General features: G+C 39.3%; 3 protein-coding genes across 5 annotated transcripts; 2 read left to right on the plus strand and 1 right to left on the minus strand.

Annotated features, from left to right (window-relative positions):
* Positions 1–1,307: 1,307 nt before the first annotated feature.
* LOC148071327 (cytidine deaminase-like) lies at positions 1,308–4,086 on the plus strand. Of its 3 annotated transcripts, none has more exons than XM_087801628.1 (5): positions 1,308–1,516; positions 2,052–2,163; positions 2,732–2,789; positions 2,967–3,125; positions 3,997–4,086. In XM_087801628.1, the coding sequence occupies exons 1-4, from the start codon at positions 1,378–1,380 to the stop codon at positions 3,093–3,095; spliced, it is 438 nt and encodes a 145-aa protein (XP_087657754.1). In that variant the 5' UTR covers positions 1,308–1,377; the 3' UTR covers positions 3,096–3,125; positions 3,997–4,086. The 3 variants fall into 3 exon arrangements, with proteins under 3 accessions (XP_087657754.1, XP_087657753.1, XP_087657752.1); XM_087801627.1 differs by lacking the exon at positions 3,997–4,086 and adding an exon at positions 3,192–3,924; XM_087801626.1 differs by lacking the exon at positions 3,997–4,086 and having other exon boundaries at positions 1,311–1,516; positions 2,967–3,924.
* LOC148071328 (dnaJ homolog subfamily C member 16-like) lies at positions 3,916–12,526 on the minus strand. The gene is made up of 16 exons (XM_087801601.1): positions 12,426–12,526; positions 12,133–12,354; positions 12,000–12,066; positions 11,740–11,885; positions 10,527–10,702; positions 10,154–10,338; positions 9,256–9,360; positions 8,193–8,351; positions 7,994–8,124; positions 7,743–7,920; positions 7,497–7,679; positions 7,348–7,424; positions 6,922–7,002; positions 6,753–6,842; positions 5,914–6,084; positions 3,916–4,857 (listed from the first exon to the last, which is right to left on the minus strand). Exons 2-16 carry the CDS (start codon positions 12,318–12,320, stop codon positions 4,404–4,406), a joined length of 2,391 nt encoding a protein of 796 aa, XP_087657727.1. The 5' UTR covers positions 12,321–12,354; positions 12,426–12,526; the 3' UTR covers positions 3,916–4,403.
* A 567-nt stretch (positions 12,527–13,093) lies between these two features.
* On the plus strand, positions 13,094–17,974 carry b3galt6 (beta-1,3-galactosyltransferase 6). Its single transcript, XM_087801617.1, has 2 exons — positions 13,094–13,274; positions 14,300–17,974. The coding sequence occupies exon 2, from the start codon at positions 14,304–14,306 to the stop codon at positions 15,321–15,323; it is 1,020 nt and encodes a 339-aa protein (XP_087657743.1). The 5' UTR covers positions 13,094–13,274; positions 14,300–14,303; the 3' UTR covers positions 15,324–17,974.
* The last annotated feature ends 1,634 nt before the right edge of the window (positions 17,975–19,608 follow it).

A 19,608-nucleotide genomic window follows, 5' to 3' on the forward strand; every position in this document is an offset into this window, starting at 1 on the left:
TAAGAAACTGAATTTCTCTGTCATTTCTCATTAGGTTAGAAAAACGATAATATTTTCTTTGCAAATCGCTTTTCTTTTTGTTGGTTTTCACAACCTGGTCGAGTTTAATCATCATTAAACGTTGACCTTTTCTATGGAAGTATTGATTGTGACATTTTAATATATTTTATTGAATCTTGTAGTTTTTTTTAAAGCATTTAAGTATTTATTTTTAATAATTTCGTTGGCATATTTCTATTTTATTTTTTATTATATATTCTTTGTTAAAAAAATTCTAAATCCCTAAGGTCACTTAAAGAAGTAAATTCTGTGTATAGTGTCAGGCATACTTGGTATTCTGATTGGTAAGTTGGAGAGTTGGATATAGAATCTCTTGTATTTATTGTCTGTTGCCATTATTGTGTCGTTATATGAAATTTCTATATTTAATTTAAAAAGCTGTGAATTAAAAATAATAGATTTTGTTGGAGTTATTGGAATAAGAATATCAAACTATTTATGTACAAAAGTTTCTGAAATTATTTGATTAAATTAAATAAATTAATAGGAAAAAATGAAACCTGTCAATATACACAATATTGAATGCAATTGTTAAAAAAAAAACACAGTCTTTCCATTTATAAATGTTTTTAATTTTGTTATTTAACTTTTTAAGGTTGATTCACTGAAGGGAGCAGCCCGAAAGGAAAAAGAAGAAGAAGAAGAAATATTAAATGCTTAAAATTCAACAATTAAATATTCTGATGGCACTGATATAACTTCCAGACTCTTCTGATAAGGTCACGATCTTCACACGTTTGAAAATATGTTTGGATGTTGTCCACATAACTTGGAACTGCGCTCAGGCCAAAGGTCAAGCAAACAGATTGTGCGGTAATAAGACAGAAGCAGTTAAAAGTTTTACCATAAAACAATACAACACAGGATTTTTATAAGTGACATAACATCATAGTGGGATTGTATAATTAAATTAAATTAAATTAAATTAAATTATCCAGGACACCGGATGTTCTGGTTGGCTTGATATCACTTGGTAAACGTATCATTAACTATAATTTTAACTTCTATTTAATAGGAGAATTACTTACTTACTTACCAAAGGTGCATTTAAGCATCTTGTTAGCATGTGTATTAGGAAGAAGTAACAAACAGTTAAAGGAGGGGCAGGTGCTTCTCAAAGCAGCGTGAACAAGTTCCACAAGTTTCTAAAAAGTCCATGAGAAGCGTGGGTGCTGTTAACTCCGCCCCTTGTCAAAGGACAACATGGTTGAGAGTGAATGATTGGCCGTCACAACAACTCTCCCTCCACACTCACACATCAAGGCGACCAGGAAGAGCGGCTCTAGTCTAGAAGCCGATCAGTTCAACGGTGACGGGATGGAGCCAGAATTGTCTCAGGAAATGGTGAGGAAGCTGATCGAAGAGGCCAAGCGGGTGAAAAAACAAGCCTACAGTCGCTACAGCAACTTCAGAGTCGGAGCTGCTCTGCTGACCTCGGATGACTGTGTGTTCACAGGTCAGTAGCATTTATCGGTCACTGCAGTGAAGACACAGAAAAAAGGTAGACACGGAAATATGGGGCAGAATTTCTCAAGTTATTTGACTAAGTGACAGTACCAAAGTTTATTTTTCCAAAGTGTGCAAAAGGTAGATTGATTCACATGAACCAGCAGCAGCACTTAAACTTGCGTCACACCGTCAAAATAGAAAAACAAACAAATCCTGATGATGGCTTTGGGTCAGTGGTCCAATGGTCATCTGGCGCTGCAGAGGGTGGGGGTGGACTTGTGGAATTTAAGAAGAATTTACATTTCTACTCACCCCTGAAGTCGACTTAAGGATATATCCAGATTAATCTGTGTCTTTTTGGACTTGTAGGCAAAAGATGTATATTCATCCTAATGTAGCACTGACACTTCTCGTCCTAAAGGACACCCTTAATGACATCTAAATACTTTCATACTGGTCATCAAAAATACAAAGATTGCTCGGCAGTAAAACAATGAGTTTTCACCAAATTTGCACTCGGACTCTCACATGTTCTCCCGCAGGCTGCAACGTGGAAAACGCATGCTTTAACCTCGGCACGTGTGCGGAGAGGAATGCCATCACTAAAGCCGTCTCCGAGGGCCACAGACACTTCAAGGCCATCGCCATCTCCAGGTGAGATTCCACTGCTCTCGATGATGGTGTCGGCATCTGTAGAGGCTCGAGTCTGGTCTCCTCATGAGTTGCATGTGGAAGTATGTCAGTGCCAGGGGAAATAGTCAAAGGTTTAATTTAATACTTCAAAACTTGAACGTCACAAGATTGTGTGCGAGTCAAATGATTTGCTGAAAATTCAAGTAGTTGCGTACCGTTTTGTATTGTCCGGAGGCACAATAAAATAAAATTGAATTAATATAATAATATTAATTCAATTTTATTTTCATTTAAAAGGCTGAGAATAAAAAAAAATTGAATTTGGAACGTTCATTTTTTAAAATATTGGAATTAGAAAATATAACTCCATGTGTAAAAAAAACACTATATATATTTTTATTTATATTCAAATATTAAAAGTAAAAAATGGAATGCCTGAAATACAACGACATTTCAATAATAAAAAATATGTTTGAAATGTTAAAAATCTACTACTACTACAACTAATACTTGCAAAGTTTGAACGCAACATTGTACCTTGTTTTTCACGATGAAGGAACTGAAATCTTTTCTGCGATCATCTCTGCAGTGACATGAAGGACCAGTTCATTGTTCCGTGCGGCGGCTGCAGACAGTTCATGAGTGAGGTAGTAAAAAAGTATTTTGTCCGTTTTTATGGTTATTATTCAATCATAAACTAAGTTGCTCTAACCAAAAACAAATGTGTTTGATTACTTTTTAATTGAAACAGTTTTTTTTAAATCAAAGGAATATTTTCGTGTTATTGTGCTACAATATGCATACAATATCTTTTCTTTGGTCAGTTCGGATTGAGTTGGGAGATTTTCATGTCCAAACCTGACGGATCGTTCAAAAGGATGTCAATGAAGGAGTTGCTGCCGCTTTCCTTCGGTCCGAACGATCTGAACAGGAGCAAAGAGACCGACCACTGAGCCTGGTCGCTCCACGTGCTGATGTTCCAGGTACATCTCAAGACACAATGATTGAACAAGCCACAACAATAACTTCATTCTTTGAATACATTAAAGCCTTCTTTGGTATGTGAAAGAAAAAATCAGCTGGATCCAGAAAAAACAGCCATAATTACAACTGATATAAAGCTGTCAACACAAATAATCTCGTGGTAATTTAAAAACACTTTCAAGTAAAGCTAAAGAAAAATCCTGAAATCCTTTTGCTCACCGACACGCAATTTTACCACATGATAATACTGACGGAACACAGCCGTAACACATTGAAAGTACAATTGTACAGAAACATTGCTCTTGTATTGATATTCTTATATATATACAAGTGGAAACCAAGCTTAGCTAAATGCTAATGTTAGCTACGCGCTAATGTTAGCTACACGCTAAACTTTAGGAGGGTTTCCATAACAGCAAATTGTAAATAGAGCAAAAACTTTGTGTGGAAAAGTTTGAACAATTATTTTTAACAATTTTTAAAACTAACAAATTCTGTAATGATCTACACAAACTAAAGGTGCAATATACGTACATACATATCACTTACATATTGAGAAAAATCGCAACAGAATCGCAACAGAATTTGTAGCTAATGTTGCTAGATGCTAATGCTATTTAGTTTTTTTTCAACGAGCCATTTTCTCCATTTGAAACCTGCTGAAGATCTTTCGTTTTTGTCTACATTTCTTTTTGTAATAGAACAGTGCAGTTAAACATGCTTTTGTTGAATGTAATGATCGTTTGCTTCCAAATGTATATGCTGTAATAAATAAATAAAAACACTTGGCAGACTTAATCAGACACTTTAATAAATAAACATTTTCAAAGGAGCTTTTTTCTGGAAACATTAACTCATTTGTTTTTACAGTGTCACAGTTCCAGGTAAAAAGGCAAACGAGAGCTAGAAAAAAGTCAGTGCATGTTCATCATTAATACGCTTAATATTTGAAATCTCTCTGAAGTCCATGCATTTATCATCCAGGATCCTGAATAAACTTTTATCTTCAACCTAAAAAAGCTGCTGTAATGTGATGTCTTTCTTAAAACGTGCTTTAATTATGTAATTTGTGTTAAGAACTGTTATAATATTAGAGATGTGTATCTTACTAGATTCTATTTTACTATGTAAGCAGCAGTACCGGAACAAACTTGTGGACAGAGGTTTACGGTTTCAATCTCCCTTCGGGCAGCAAATCATTCTCATAAGCAAACATGTCAATTATTGAGCAGCAGGGAAAAGGCAAATGATTCATAGAGTTCTGGAGGCTCTTGAGTTCAGCTCTCTCTGTTAGCATCCAGCGAGGGCCAGAAGGGGACCTGGAGTCTGGGCAGCGACCCCTCCGCCAGCCTCTCCATCCACACCCCCAGCTTGTCCAGCTTGTGGTGGACTTCTATGCTGGTGGTCCGACCCGACCCTCTCTTGGTCCCGTCCTCTCTGGAGTGGGAGCGGGACCGCGAATGAGAACTGGACCTGGATCTAGAACGTGAGCTCCGCCTGCACTCGGAGGAGAAGGAGGCCTCGCCGGGATCTTCTCCGGTGAAGACCGGTCTGAAGACGGAAAAGTACTTCTTGTTGCCATTGAGGGCCAAAACGTAACCGGTGTGGTCAGAGGACTCCTCGTCTTCGGCGGAGTGATCGTTGGAGTGGCAGGAGGCGGAGCGCAGGAGTGCAGGCATCCAGCCGGGATGCTTGTCGGCGTTGAGGAAGGAGAAGTGGAGGGTCTGCGTCCTGTCACGCCACAGAGAAGGAAACTTTACTGACTCGCGATGATTTGAACGACGCATCGGATCAACTAACAAAACAGGAATTTACTTACGAACATATTGATTCAGATAAACATAAATCAACTGTTGCAAACACTCAGTTTCTAAAACTCCTCAGAGTGTTTGGATAAGAACCACAGGAGGATCATAATAACTTCATTTACCTAATCCTGCCAACACAACCTCATCTTTCAAATCAACATACACATGTTGCCAGAAGAGCAACAAACACATATTGACAAAAAGATCAACATTTAATGACATGGATGAAACACAATCTTTTCATGTGTAAAAAAAAGAATGCTTAAACTTTGTATGCTTCATATCAGGAGTATGGAATTATATCAGTGCCAGAATACTGAGTGTTTTTACATTTCTGATGTTGAAACTTGAAATGTTGAAATGTTGATTTGGGTTTTTCGGCCTCATTTTAATTTTAATAACTGAATTTAGTTATTTGTATATTAAAAAGTTGAACTTGTCTCTTTTTTTGGATAGTTGAATTTAAAAATGTAATCCTAATGTAATCTTACATTTTTAATTCATAGCCTCTTCAATTTAAAAATGTTGATATAATAGTGCAACCTTTTTGTATTTATTTAAAAGGCTATACATTAAAAAATATAGAATTTAAAAAAGTATTCGTATTAAAATATGACACAGTTTTAAAATAATATATATAAACAAATGTAATAAAATAAAATAAAATTATATTCAATCTACCCTTCTTTATAGAAATTATTAAATTAAATGATACAAAAAAAAAAGTTTAATGCTTAACAAACATCTCAAATTTGAAATGTTTGATTTAACTATTCAATATTCCGATATACTTTTATAGCAGATACATTTGAAATATTTATTTCAGTTAACTTTATAAATTGCCTTAAATTCTTAATTGAAAGCAGGAAAAAAAATGAGCATTAGTTTATCTCTACCAGATTTAGTGGCTCAGTCTCTGATTGATATACTTTCAAAGAAGACAAAGATCCTTTACAAAAATAAAAAAATAATAACTTGCCCAGAGAAAGAAAACACCTCTTTCGCAAACTTCCTGAGCAGCGCGTTCTTGGAGGAATTGGTCAACACCAGCACCACGTTGATGTGTCCAGGTCTTAACTTGACCAGGTTACTGATGTAGGTGATGTCGGTCAGCTCCGTCACCTCAACAAAGTCCTTCCTGGGTGGACGACTTGAGGGGGATGTTCAGAGAAAAACAATCATCACAAGACCTCTGTAAATGTTGAACCATTAAGACTGTCCTGCTTATTTGCGTAAATAAATGTATGCAGCTGCTTGTGCTGCGAACACAACATACGGCTAAAAGATCGTTTAACAATTTTGATCAGTTAAAAGTGCTTTTGAATTGTATTGAAAAATTCTCAAGGTATTGTGGTAAGAACTCTTTCTTGCCAGGATAGTGATTAAAATGGTTTGGTTTTAGTTTACAGTTATTTGAAAATTGTTTGATTATAGATGACAATGGTTTGATAACGGTTTAAAATTATTTGATTATAGATAAAAAGAGTTTGATAACAGTTTAAAATTATTTGCTTATAGATGAAAAGGGTTTGATAACAGTTTAAAATTATTTGATTATAGATGAAAATAAGTTTGATTATAGCTTAAATTTTTTTGATTATAGATTACATTTTTTTTATTACATTTGAAAATTGTTTGATTTTAGTTGAAAAGGGTTTGATTATAGTTGAAAATGGTTTGATTATAGTTTAAAATGTTTTAATTACAGATGAAAATGATAATCTACTCTTGTATACAAAACAACTGAAGCTAAAGGACAAGAAGAGATTAAAATAAATGAGACACAAAAAGAAATCCCAGAAACATGAGGACATTTACCTCGAGGTCCCGGCTCTGCTTGAAGACTCCTCCTCAGTCTGCGGCTGCTCCTTGGATGTGGAGCGCTGAGGTTTGCTCTCTGCAGGCTCACTGGAGGCACAAGCAGAGACTGTGTTGTCAGTCAGGCAGTAAAAAACTGATGAATGCATGAAGGTTTTTTTTCCCTCACCTGAATGCTTGGATTATGACCGTGCCGAAGAGTATGAAGAGCGCCGAGAAAATCAACGACAGGATGGGCATCATCTCTCGTCTAAATGAGAAGAGAAAACTGAAAGTCACTTTATAATTCTAAAAGTTCTAATAAAAACTGCATTTATCTATTTAGTGTTGAATATTAAATATTTCCACATTAGCACCATTCTTAATTTAAGAGTCACTTATTTGATTGTATTTATTTTCTAAGAAAAACATTCCTGTATTATTGAAATATACATGTTTGTATTACTCATTAATATAGAACATTGTTACACTTTAATTGTTGTTTTTTTTTGTTTAATATTTAACGTCGTTCAAACCCATAAACCCATGCAGTTTAATTCTCTACAGTTCTGCCGATGTCTGGATGTGATGTCCGGAGGTGTCTGTGAGATCTTACCCGCTGGAGTTAAGAAGGTCCTCGTACGACTGGAGAACGTAATCGTACACAGCGTTCATCCAGCGGATGATGAAGATCTGATCACAGAAATACAAGTCAGAGAGTTTCACACACAAACACACACACACACGTCACAGTGAGGAATCTACCGGAGCCATTTCATTGTTGAGTTCAGGCAGCGTGGCGTCCGAGCTGAGGTAGGAAGGATCCTTCTGAAGGAGCTCCAGTTGCTCGTGGAGACGGTAACCCTCTTCCTCGCTGCCGTTCCAGCCGCCGGACACGGAGTGGAAGAGAACCTTTCCAGCCTGACTGCGTCTCTCAAGAATGACGACCTATGCAGTTTTGAGTTTGTAAGCCCAAGTGAATATTGTTTCGTCTGAGAGGGAGCCACTGACCTGTGGCGAGAGAATGGCCTGGTTCTGGAGAAGAGCTTGACAGAGCGGCTGTTGTAGATGCTGGTAGACGTACGCAAACCGAAGCACGTCCTTGAGGTTAGCTCTGGCAAAGTCAAGGAAGGCTCGATTCCCCGGCAGGAAGCTCTGATCCTCGCTGGTGATGAGCAGCACACAGTACCTGCGGAACAACGTTGATATTTCACGTCAGTGTTTTGCCGATGACGTGACTATCTGGACGACGGATCTCGTACTTTCTCCGTCGGTGGAACTGCTTGACGGGACAGAGCTCGTCGAACAGCTGCTGGTTCACCAGCCGCGGCACATGCAGGAACTTGTTGTTGGAGACAAACTCATCCATGATCTGTCGCTTCATCCCTCTGGCCTGAGAGAGGGTTTATTTAAGGACCTGTTCACACTGGTGCTGGTGGAAGTCTTCCGGGAGGAACTCACCTGGATGATATCGACAGGGTTGACCGTGTCTTCTTTGAACAGCAGCATTGTGGGTGCGTAAGTGTTTATGTTGAACTGCCGGAGAAGTCGCGTGTTGCGAGTCGCTCCCTGGTCGACGTATCCGAAGCGGACATAATCTCGGAAGGAAAAGGCTGTCAGCTGAGAAAACAAAAGACTTGTTACTATTACTTCCTAGTACAGTTGTGTGGCGTCGTTTGGCATCGTGTGGTGTCGTGTGGTGTCGTGTGGTGTCGTGTGGTGTCGTGTGGTGTGGTGTCGTGTGGAGTCGTGTGGTGTCGTGTGGTGTCGTGTGGTGTCGTGTGGAGTCGTGTGGAGTCGTGTGGTGTGGTGTGGTGTGGTGAGGTGTGGTGTGGTGTGGTATCGTGTGGAGTCGTGTGGTGTGGTGTGGTGTGGTGTGGTGTGGTGTGGTGTGGTGTGGTGTGGTGTGGTGTGGTGTGGTGTGGTATCGTGTGGAGTCGTGTGGAGTCGTGTGGAGTCGTGTGGAGTCGTGTGGAGTCGTGTGGTGTGGTGTGGTATCGTGTGGAGTCGTGTGGAGTCGTGTGGTGTCGTGTGGTGTCGTGTGGTGTGGTGTCGTGTGCAGGTGTATGCAGGTGTGTGGTGGTGTGTGGAGGTGTGTGGCGTGGCATCGTGTTGTGTCGTGTCGTGTGACGGGGTGTGCCGGTGTGTGCAGGTGTGTGCAGGTGTATGCAGGTGTGTGCAGGTCTGTGCAGGTCTGTGCAGGTGTGTTGCGTGGTGTGGCGTGGTGTGGCGTGGTGTGGCGTGGTGTGGCGTGGTGTGGCGTGGTGTGGCGTGGTGTGGCGTGGTGTGGCGTGGTGTGGCGTGGTGTGGTGTCGTGTGACAGGGTGTGCAGGTGTGTGGTGTCATGTGGTGTCATGTGGTGTCGTGTGGTGTGGTGTGGGGGTGTGTGCAGGTGTGTGCAGGTGTGTGGCATTGTGTGGCGTCGTGTGGCGTCGTGTGACGGGGTGTGACGGGGTGTTAGGAGGTGTGTGGGGGTCTGTGGGGGTAGTGTGAAGGTGTGTGGAGGTGTGTGTCTGCCAGGTACCTTGTACATCAGCGGCACAGAAGGCACTTGATCGAACAACAGGACGCTTGGTTTATTTTCACGTTGCCAACCCTCCAGAAAGTCCAGATAATTGTCATCAGAGATCTGAAACCAAACAACATCTTCTAAGATCAAAATACTTTTTTTTTTTTTACAAGATTTAAGGTTCCAGGGGTATAGGGTAGTAAACATGGTTAAAGCTGGAGAAGTTCAAGAATCTTGTGGTTTTGTTGAAGAGTGAGAGAAAGATGGAGAGAGACGGACAGAAGGATTGATGGTGAATTAAGAACAAAGCAAAAAGACAAAGATCTTAATTTATATTATTCCCCATGAACATTGAATTAATTATTAACTTTTATTCTGTTGACAAGAGTACATTTAGAACTTTATTGACACTACACGGACACAGAAAAGCATGTTTGTGAAGATAGAAAAGTTACCATTTGGCCACTTTCTTTGTCATAAGGTCGGCCCATTGAGTCACTAAACTATTTCATTGGATCAGCCGGGTGTCAATCAAAACAGCTGATTGTTTGGAAGATGACTGAATTAAATGAATGAAATGTTGTGAAGAAGCGAAGTGAGACCGTCAAATATGGAATACCAGTTATGAAGTAATGTTATAAATTAAGAGTGATTTAACTTCTTTAAATGTCATTTTATTTTGTAAATTTGTCGGACGTTACTTTGTCACTCATTTCCTGCCTAAAAAACACCACTTAGAACTTTGGCTACACTACATTTAAAATGACTTATAATTGTACAATATTCCAACCCAATTAAATAATTTAAAATGATTATAAATATCTTTTGATTTTAAAAAGTATCTCATCATAACACTATGTTTCAGCTGTGGTTTTGTTAAATAACTTCAGACTACAAGCAATAGTTTACTGACCTTTTCCACCCGTTTCTGAGGCAGAAGGTCTTCAATAAACTGTCGCAGGTGCTCTCGGACCACGGCCTGGTGGAAGAAAGTCACTCTACCGTTGACCAGACCAATGATGGAGGGGGCTCTGTGAACGCCCAACTGGTTAGACAGACGACGCTCCAAACCCAAGTCCACAATGCCGATCCCAACACCTGCGTTTCAAAAGAAAATCTTGATTGATCGTTCACGTTTCACTTTAGAAATGTATACATAGGAATAAGATCAGCAGCTAAATGGATAAACTTTATATACACTTGGATAATTAGACCTGACCCCGTTGTTAAAAATCAACGCTATAACTGGACTTTAGATACAAGATGGATGATGAGCAGGGATGTACCGAGAGGCTCCAGCTCCTGCACCGTCTCCTTCCAAACAGGTTCGATGTGGACGCAGGCAAAGCACCACTCAGAGGTGACTTTGATGAGGTACGGCCTCCTGTGGCTCTCAGGAAGAACGTCGCTGTTAAACTGAGCATGGTGGAGAAGGTACTTGCTGTCCGCAAAGTCTCTAGTCCTGAAAGAGGGAGCAGGAAGTTGTGGTTATGACAAAATTTACTTTTGAATCGTTGATCATGCTTTTAGGAAAAAAAGGTTGGAACAAAAACAACAATTAAATAGGGTTTAAAATCCAACCTTTTATTTTTTTTACATTTATTTTTGTAATTGATTGGTTTCAAATCCATCTTGTCGTTTACATCAGTTCAAGTGAATGAATTTTTGAAAATACATTTATTCAATCTTACACTTAAAATCAAACGCATTTTTGCTTCGCACACATTTTAGAGGAAGAATCGTAGTTTAAAAAAAAAATCTACAATTAAAACTATTCAGTGTAATCAAACAAATTTTAACTTTATTAAAAAATTATTGAAAAGAAACCGAGAGAAGAATAGTTATATTTATTTCTTTCCCTTGCACATAGTATTCCATTTCACTAAACAAAATATGTACTTAAAATGGAATATTTGTGTGTGTTATTGCAATGGTAAACATTATGGTGCCCTCATGAGAAAAGAGTAACAGCTTACTAACCATTTTATTTGTGCTTAACTATATCACTTCTATTCAGTTAACTTTCAGATATTACATTTTTAATTTTAAAAATTTACTTGATTTTGGAATATTTAGTGTTACAATTCAATTAATCAAACACAGGATCATATTTTTACTTACACTTACATTTTAATACAATTGATATCAATTAAATATATATATTTTTTGTTATTCTAATTAACCTGAACAAATAAACCATGTAAAATCCTTAGGTAACAATCTTTTTATGTTTTCTTTTGTTAATTCAGTATTTTTGTTCACCTTTCCCCCATATTTACATCATTTTTGTGTTGTTTTTTTTGCTTGGTACCTGAAAACCATCACAGTTTATAAAGCACTCCCCTTGAGAAATTTGCCTTAATTGATTCTTTTTCATTCTCCAAGTCTCAAAATAGAGGGACGTGATCCGCTAGTGCCCTCAGTTAATAACAGAACACAAAATAACAATCAGTATTAACAAAAACAAGTCGTTTTATCGCTGAATTTCTCATGTAGTACCTGGAAAAGTGGAAGAAAGACTCATCGAAGTAGAAGTTGTTGTGGAAGTTGCGGAACCCTTGATGCTGTGACTGTCCGAACGGCTGGTTATCTTCTGTCTGACCGTAGCGGTCAAAGTTTGCTCTTCTTTCTTCATTGGACAGGATCTGAAGAGGAGGAAACAGGTGAGATGTTTGTGCAAACAAAACAAAAATATGATGGTGAAAGTGAAAAATTGACAGAGACAATGACCCAGAATGTCTTTTCTGAAATTCACCCACTTCATATGACTTGGAGATCCTGATGAAGGTGTCTTCAGCGTTAGGGTTTTTGTTTTTGTCTGGATGCCTAAAGAAGGATGAGAACACAGCAGTGGTGAGTGTGTCCATCATACATGTGTCACACTTCACTCACCATTCTTTGGCCAGGCTCTTGTACGCCTTCTTGATCTCAGCCTGACTGGCTCTCCGACTGACCCCGAGGATCTTGTAGGGGTCAGTCTCCGTCGCCGTCTTCACCAGATGCTCGCTACAAATGACCATAAAGATGGCGAGGAGCACCGGACAGACCCGGAGCAGCCGGTTGTTGCCATTTACCGTCATTTCTACCAGAGCCCTGGAATATGTCAAGTTGCCGCTGAAAAACGACGATTAACGACGATTTAATACTCGATCACTGGTTCGAAGTGAGAGAAAACATGACTGTACCTGCTAACGGTTGAGAGGGATCAAGAAAGAGACATAACGACATTAAAGACGACAGTTTACAAGCTAACGCTGGACACCGACAGTTGACAGGATGACGCCCGTGATGAATGTTCCGGGCAAAACATTCAAAATAAAATAACCTCCTTTAAAAATAATAAGAACAATAATAACAACATATACAGTTAATGTAATACATAAAATTGTATAATTCTGACATTGTATTTTTTTAACGGGTTTCAATTTTCCTTGAGTATGTTGATTTAATTTGACCAAACCATGTCACAATAATGTAGCTAAGTAATAATGAAAACATATTTAAGAATCCGGTAGATCAAACTTAAATCATAAACTTATTTTGCCCAGAGATCATTTTCAGTGTGGAATCTGACGCTGATCTGAGTAGCATTATTCTGAAGCCAGTGTTTTACGTTGGGTTTCCGGTTGTACGTTTTCAGAGCTTGACACTAAGGCTGTTTTTATTTTCAAGTATTAAACATTGGATTACTTTTAAAATTAATTAAAAGGAAATAATTGATACAGAAACGCATGATTCGTGCATTTATTTGGTTGCAAATGTACTATATATGGACGGGGAAATATGTGTCGGTATTTCCGCTTCCGGTGAGTCGCAGCTTCTATTGCTGGAGTCTGCAACATGGACACTTGGAGCTGAAACGACTCTTTCATATCATATTCTCGACATATGCTGATCTGTTGCGTGTGTTTGTCGTCGTACTCGGCAGCATGAGTTGCCTGTGGGTGTTTGATGTTTGGAGTCTACGAAGTACGAGACTTGTTTCATCTGCATAGCTGACGTTGTGTTGTTGTCAGACACGCGCCTTCATCCAGGTAAATACAAACATGATCATCTGTTCCTAATGTCATCCTGAATATTGTTTGTTTTCAGGTTTGCTTTACTGTAAAGCGCGTTGCATCAACACATATTATCATTATATTCTGTAATGTTTAACAAGTAAGATTGTATTGATATATATTTATTATAGATATAAGTATTTCGATATGTATTGGTCCCGATGTGGTGTGGGTTATGATCCAATCGCAATATTATTTTATTAGTTCGTCTTAGACTTTTAACAGAAGAAAACTAAACGAATAATTATATGACGTACAGTTTTTTAAAGTAAATATCAATTGAGTCAAATTTAATCCAATATTTTCTTAATTGAAACATTGAAGTTATATTGAAAGGTTGTATTTAATATACAGTGCATGTATAAATAATTCAGTATAAAAAGTGTATTTTTTCTATGTCATGTTTAATTCCATTAATTAAAGAATACATTTTCTAAATTTACCTTTATACCAACGTGGCTACGGTTGGAATTAGAACGAAAAACTCTGGATATATCTATGTATAAGAAGTTCATGGTGAATTTTAAAGGCTATGAGACGAAAAATATTGAATTCATAAAATCTATTTTTTAACAATAGAAATCTAAATGACGTGTAAAAAACTAAAAAACATTCATTTTAACAATGTTCTGATTATCAAAATAAACCTATAGAACATTTTAATAAAAAAAAAAGTTAAATTGAATTATTCAATAAAAAACGAATTCAACCTTTCAATATAGACATAATTTAATTCAATTATTAAAAAATAAAAATGAAATACTTAAAAAACATTCCAATTAATAAATGAATGGTTACAACATTTGAAATGTTCTTTCAACAATTCAATATTCTTAAATATATATAATGCTTTCTTAATTAATGTGGTGCATGACATGATTAAAAATGATTCGCTTCTTTTAAGGTTGGTTTTGATTACATTTTTTTGCTTGCGAAAACAGATCTGGTTATTTGTACAATGCATATAAAATTATTTTGTGTGTTTTATTCCTCTGCATCAGTGTCATGAATCTGCTCCGGCTCCTCTGCCGCCACAAGACGGCGCTGGTCATCGGCATCGTCTGTGTTTTCGCAGTGGTTTTGGTCTTCTTGGCCAGATGCGCCCCTGAGACCCTGAAACAGATCCATCCGGACCCTCCAGGATTGGCCCCTCGCGTGGATTCCCTTCAGCGCCACCCGGACCAGCATAAACCTGGAACCACCACCAAAGACCTGTCGGCGTTCCTGGTCGTCCTGATCACCACGGGACCCAAGTACACTGAGCGCAGAAGCATCATTCGCAGCACGTGGCTCGCCAAACGGGACTCCGACGTTCTGGCCAAGTTTGTTGTGGGAACTCAAGGACTCGCTAGCGAGGATCTTCAGAACTTGAATACGGAACAAGGACGGCACAAGGATCTCATCCTCCTCCCCGACTTGAAAGACTCGTACGACAACCTCACTCTTAAGCTGATCCATATGTACTCCTGGCTGGACGAGAACGTCCATTTCAAGTACGTCCTGAAAGCAGACGATGACACGTTCGCTCGTCTGGACCTCATTAAAGACGAGCTCAAGGGCAAGGAGTCGCATCGACTGTACTGGGGCTTCTTCTCTGGCAGAGGTCGTGTCAAAACAGCCGGGAAGTGGCGGGAAGGCTCCTGGGAGCTCTGTGACTACTACCTGCCGTACGCGCTGGGCGGCGGCTACATCCTGTCTGCGGACCTGGTGCGGTACGTGCGTCTGAACGCCGGGTACTTGAAGACGTGGCAGAGCGAGGACGTGTCGCTGGGTGCCTGGCTGGCCCCGGTGGACGTCCGTCGCACTCACGACCCGAGGTTTGACACGGAGTATAAATCGCGGGGGTGCAATAATAAATACCTGGTGACGCATAAGCAAAGCTTGGAGGACATGTTGGAGAAACACCAGACGCTGCAGAGAGATGGGCGGCTGTGCAAGGAGGAGGTGAAGCTGCGACTCTCCTACGTGTACGACTGGAGTGTTCCTCCTTCACAGTGCTGCCAGAGGAAGGACGGCGTTCCTTAGTTTCTCAAGACTGAGAGTAAATTATGAACCATTTAGGAATTCAGAGGAGATTAAATTATGTGTTATATATATATATATTTTGTTTTAACTTGCAACATCTTTATCAAAGAATTCTGAGTCTATGAAAGCATTAAAGCAGCACTACGTAACATTTTAAAAATATATTTAATTCTTTAATCATTACTTCTTTTTTGGGTTACCAACCCATGTGACCTCCAAACTGCTTTACAGCAGTAGGTTGGGAATGGCGTTTATAATAATGCAGTATTTGTAATCATGGCGTAAGTACTAAGGTTTTTTTAAGTTTCCAGTAGGAGGAAAGGAGAAACCAACACAACAAGAGTTTTTTTTCTTGCGTTGTAACATGTGTTCTGGAAGAATCTGGTTCAAATCGCATCACAATACAGGTGTATTAATACAATTGATCGATAGATAGATAAAACTTTAATGATCCCTCTGGAGGTCTCTTTCGGGAAATTGTTTTTCCAGCCAGCACACAGCAACACAGACAGTAGATTAATAAAAAACAAGAACATAGTGCAATAAAAGGAAAATGCAAGATGACACAATTTAAGTCTAAAGATAAACATAAACAAGAAAAGGATACAAAGATTACCATGGAATATCATCTTTTCACTCCTGCCCCCAAACTCAGAATTAAACAATCTCTATTAGTGTTGCATCATGGGAGGAGCATTTGTGCTCCATCTGCTTCTCTGCTCACTGATGACAGTGTTCAGAGGACGACTGTCATCATCCATGATGGACAGTAGTTTGTCGAGTGATCTCCTCTCTGCAACCAGTCCACAAAGTCACATGTCAGACTCCTGTACTCGTCCACGCTGTTGTCCATGATGCATCCAACAATGGCAGTGTCGTCAGCATACTTCTGGACGAGACTCAGCTCGGAGTTGTATGAATTGTATATGGTGAAGAGGACAATACATTTTGATACTGTAGTAACAAAGATATATTTGTAGTATTGTAAAGTACTTGACTCTGGTGTTGCAGAATTTACAAACCACATGACTTTCATCTGTTTTGAAACCAAAATATGTCCAAACATAATCTCAGTCAACTGTATCCTCTCGTCCTCAGTCATTGCCGGGATCTCCTTGAGCTGTGGAGGACGTAATGACAGCTGCCATCTGGTGGCTGGGGAGATGTGTGTGTATGTATGTATGTATATATATATATATATATATACATACACATACACACTTTCATTTGACCACAAAAAAACATGCTAAAATAAAATGTGATTTGGAAGAAAAAACAAATCGATACTGTATCATGGAAAAAGAAATACAGTGATATCATCATGTTCAATCTTACGTAATGACGCTTTAATGCAGTAGAAAATGACATCCAGTGTTTTGCAGTTGAAATGACACACCTGACCTCTGGTCTATAAATGTTTCTGTTTCACTTACCGGTCATAGCTTTTTAGAGGGCTGAACAAAGTTGATTTGTTCTGATTGGGTTTCGATCAAGAAATTGATATTGACTCTATGATTCCTTTAGAATCAGAGCTAAATGATTGCTTTCGAGTCATTACAATTTGGATACATGTTTGATTCCTGTTTGAGGATTAAACCAGACTACCTAAGGGTTCAAACAAGAAGCACATTAACATCTTTGTAGCAGTTACACATGGGAGTGATGAGCTTTATAGCTCTGCTGCTAAACAATTATTTCACCTGATGTAAAATATCCGATGTTCGTTGTGTTTTATTGTTGTTTAGTTTGTCATCAAGATGATCTTAGAACAACTCCAGCTGTTTCAAACATGATGCAGACCTGGAGCTTTAAGTCACAACATGACATGTACAGGACAGTAAATCACTGTTGGATCCATTTTAGAAAAAAGTGTTAAATTAGCTTTTCTTTGTAATTGTGGTACATGACCTGATCCAAGATGTGCTGCTTAAGAAGAAATGTCTTAATAGGATGAGGCTTGTCCAGATTATAGTTTGTTATCTGTTACCAAACCCAAAAGTTCACCAAATCCACGTGGATGCAGCTCAAGTTCTAAATGAGAAATGCTTCCTACAGTACGTGTGCAATATAACGGTGTTGAGGTTCTGGCATTGTTGAACATGACATTATTCAATGTTTCATCATTTATTGTGAGACTATAGTCCAGAGACATCATGTGGGAAAACAGGGTACATTTGAGAGACAATCGGCTCTCGAGGGTCACACAGATTCTTGCAGGACATTCAAGTGCAGCTGTTTGTAAACGTCAGGGATACTGCGGAGGTCTGTTGGTGCTGAGAGAAGCAAATAAACTGCTGAAACTGTCATGTCACAGCTCACAAAACCAGTTTTTCTTTATTATAGCAATTTAATTGTGTTGTTTTAATGTTTGAAAAACATATATATAAAGTTAAATTGCTTGTTTTTCCCCTTTAAGTATCTTGTGATGTCGCAACTCTAACCTGCTTTGGCGGTATACTATCTAAAATATAAATGTAAATATGTTCGCAGATCCTTTTTAAGTCGCCTCGAGCTGGTTTTATTAAACGCAGCTTATGTTTTTGTTCACAGAATTATTTTTTTAAAGCTCAACTCCCACAGAACTGGTACTTAAACGCATGGCTACAGAGACGTTTGTAATGATGTTGATTGGCATTAAATGTAAGAGACTATGTGCATTGCAATTTATTCTCTTCCCATTTGTTACTGTTTGTTCATTTTAATAGAGTAATAAAATGTGTTATTTTTTCATGTCTAATTAAACCTGTCTGATATTCTGCTTTTGTGCGACTCAGACACCGTATGTCAGGTTGAAGGACATCACGTCTGACACTGTGGTGTGCTGTACAGGAGCAGCTCATGGGACAGTGCTGGTCCCTCTCCTCTTCTATGGAATGGTATGGATGAGGAGGATTTTAGGGAGTGGGAGGGAGTGTGGACATGGAAGAAATCGGAGAGATATTGGGGGGGGGGGCGAGCAAGTAGACTGCTTAAAAAGTCATCAGTCAATTTAATATAATTGATTTTCCCTTTTTAATCTTCAATCTAGTGAATTATTGAGGTATTCTGAAGGTCTCTGCCTTCGCTAAACTGTAAGCACAGAGGTTTCGATTTATAACAGTAGTTAAGTTAATATATAAATTTGTTTCGTCACTATGTTTATATCGTCTACATCTTCTTTCGATGTCCAAGGCAAGCTCTGAACACAGACAAATTATTTTCTCGCCCCCCCCCAATATCTCTCCGATTTCTTCCATGTCCACACTCCCTCCCACTCCCTAAAATCCTCCTCATCCATACCATTCCATAGAAGAGGAGAGGGATCAGCACAGTCCCATGAGCTGCTCCTGTACTGCACACCACAGTGTCAGACGTGATGTCCTTCAGCCTGACATACGGTGGTCGATTAGTGAGAGAGTCCGAGATCCAGGAGACCAGGCCAGGGTCCACATGCCTCTTTGTCAGTTTGTCCTACAGCAGTGGGGGCTGGATGGGATCCTGACGCAGCGGGGGAAAGATGGCATCTTCTACACTAACAACGGGCCAGTAGGCAAACTGAAGGGGGTCTTGTACGTGCTGAACTTGTGGCCTGAGATGTTTGAGGACCAGCCGCTCCAGTGTCTTCATCAGCTGTGAGGTCGGTGCCACCGGTCTGTAATCGTTCAGCTTGCTGGATCTTTTTCGGGACTGGAACAATACAAGCGTTGGTACTTTCCCCAGCTGTAGACTGAGGCTGAAGACATGCTGGAGCGGTTCAGCTAGTTCAGCAGCGCAGGACCAGCAGCCTTCCCTTGAGGAATCTTCTAAAGTACATCGTGTACCTGGCGTGAGGTGATCTTGGGAAGCAGTTGTGTGGAGCTTAGGGAGGAAGAGGAAGGTGAGGCAGGTTCTGAAGCGGGCTGCAGTGAGGGTTAAGTGACCTGCTCAAACCTGTTGAGAAAGTTGTTGAGTCAGAGAGTAAGTAAGTAAGTCATTTTTATTTGTATAGCGCTTTTCCAGACCAGGGTCACAAAGCTCTTAAACAATCAAAAAAATATTCAATAAAGTATATGCTTTAAAGGTCAAGATAAAACTGATAACACAACAGGAGTTCCAGAAAATCTTAAGGGAAAAGTTTCTTAAAGGAGTCAGAGAGGACTTGATCTTGTGTCCAGTGATGGTTTTAACACCATCTCAGACCCCTCTTGATGGTTCCCCACTCAGCTTCTCCTCCTGTAGGTGTCCTTTGCCTCCCTCAAGCATTGCTTCACCTCCTGCTGTGCTGACCCAGAATCAGAATCAGAAAACCTTTATTAGTCCCGCGAGG

Source organism: Callionymus lyra, chromosome 10 (genome assembly GCF_982586985.1).
Source record: "Callionymus lyra chromosome 10, fCalLyr1.hap1.1, whole genome shotgun sequence".
Classification (NCBI taxonomy): domain Eukaryota; kingdom Metazoa; phylum Chordata; class Actinopteri; order Syngnathiformes; family Callionymidae; genus Callionymus; species Callionymus lyra.

What these genes read in the sequence shown, in the direction of transcription:
- LOC148071327 (XM_087801628.1), top strand. Translation starts at nt 1,378, where the DNA reads ATGGAGCCAGAATTGTCTCAGGAAATGGTGAGGAAGCTGATCGAAGAG. An exon ending in GGATGACTGTGTGTTCACAG is followed by an intron (nt 1,517 to 2,051) that starts GTCAGTAGCATT and finishes GTTCTCCCGCAG; the next exon opens with GCTGCAACGTGGAAAACGCA. An exon ending in GCAGACAGTTCATGAGTGAG is followed by an intron (nt 2,790 to 2,966) that starts GTAGTAAAAAAG and finishes TTCTTTGGTCAG; the next exon opens with TTCGGATTGAGTTGGGAGAT.
- LOC148071328 (XM_087801601.1), bottom strand. Translation starts at nt 12,320, where the DNA reads ATGACGGTAAATGGCAACAACCGGCTGCTCCGGGTCTGTCCGGTGCTC. An exon ending in AAGAGCCTGGCCAAAGAATG is followed by an intron (nt 12,067 to 12,132) that starts GTGAGTGAAGTG and finishes ATCCTTCTTTAG; the next exon opens with GCATCCAGACAAAAACAAAA. An exon ending in TCAACAATGAAATGGCTCCG is followed by an intron (nt 7,425 to 7,496) that starts GTAGATTCCTCA and finishes TTCTGTGATCAG; the next exon opens with ATCTTCATCATCCGCTGGAT.
- b3galt6 (XM_087801617.1), top strand. Translation starts at nt 14,304, where the DNA reads ATGAATCTGCTCCGGCTCCTCTGCCGCCACAAGACGGCGCTGGTCATC.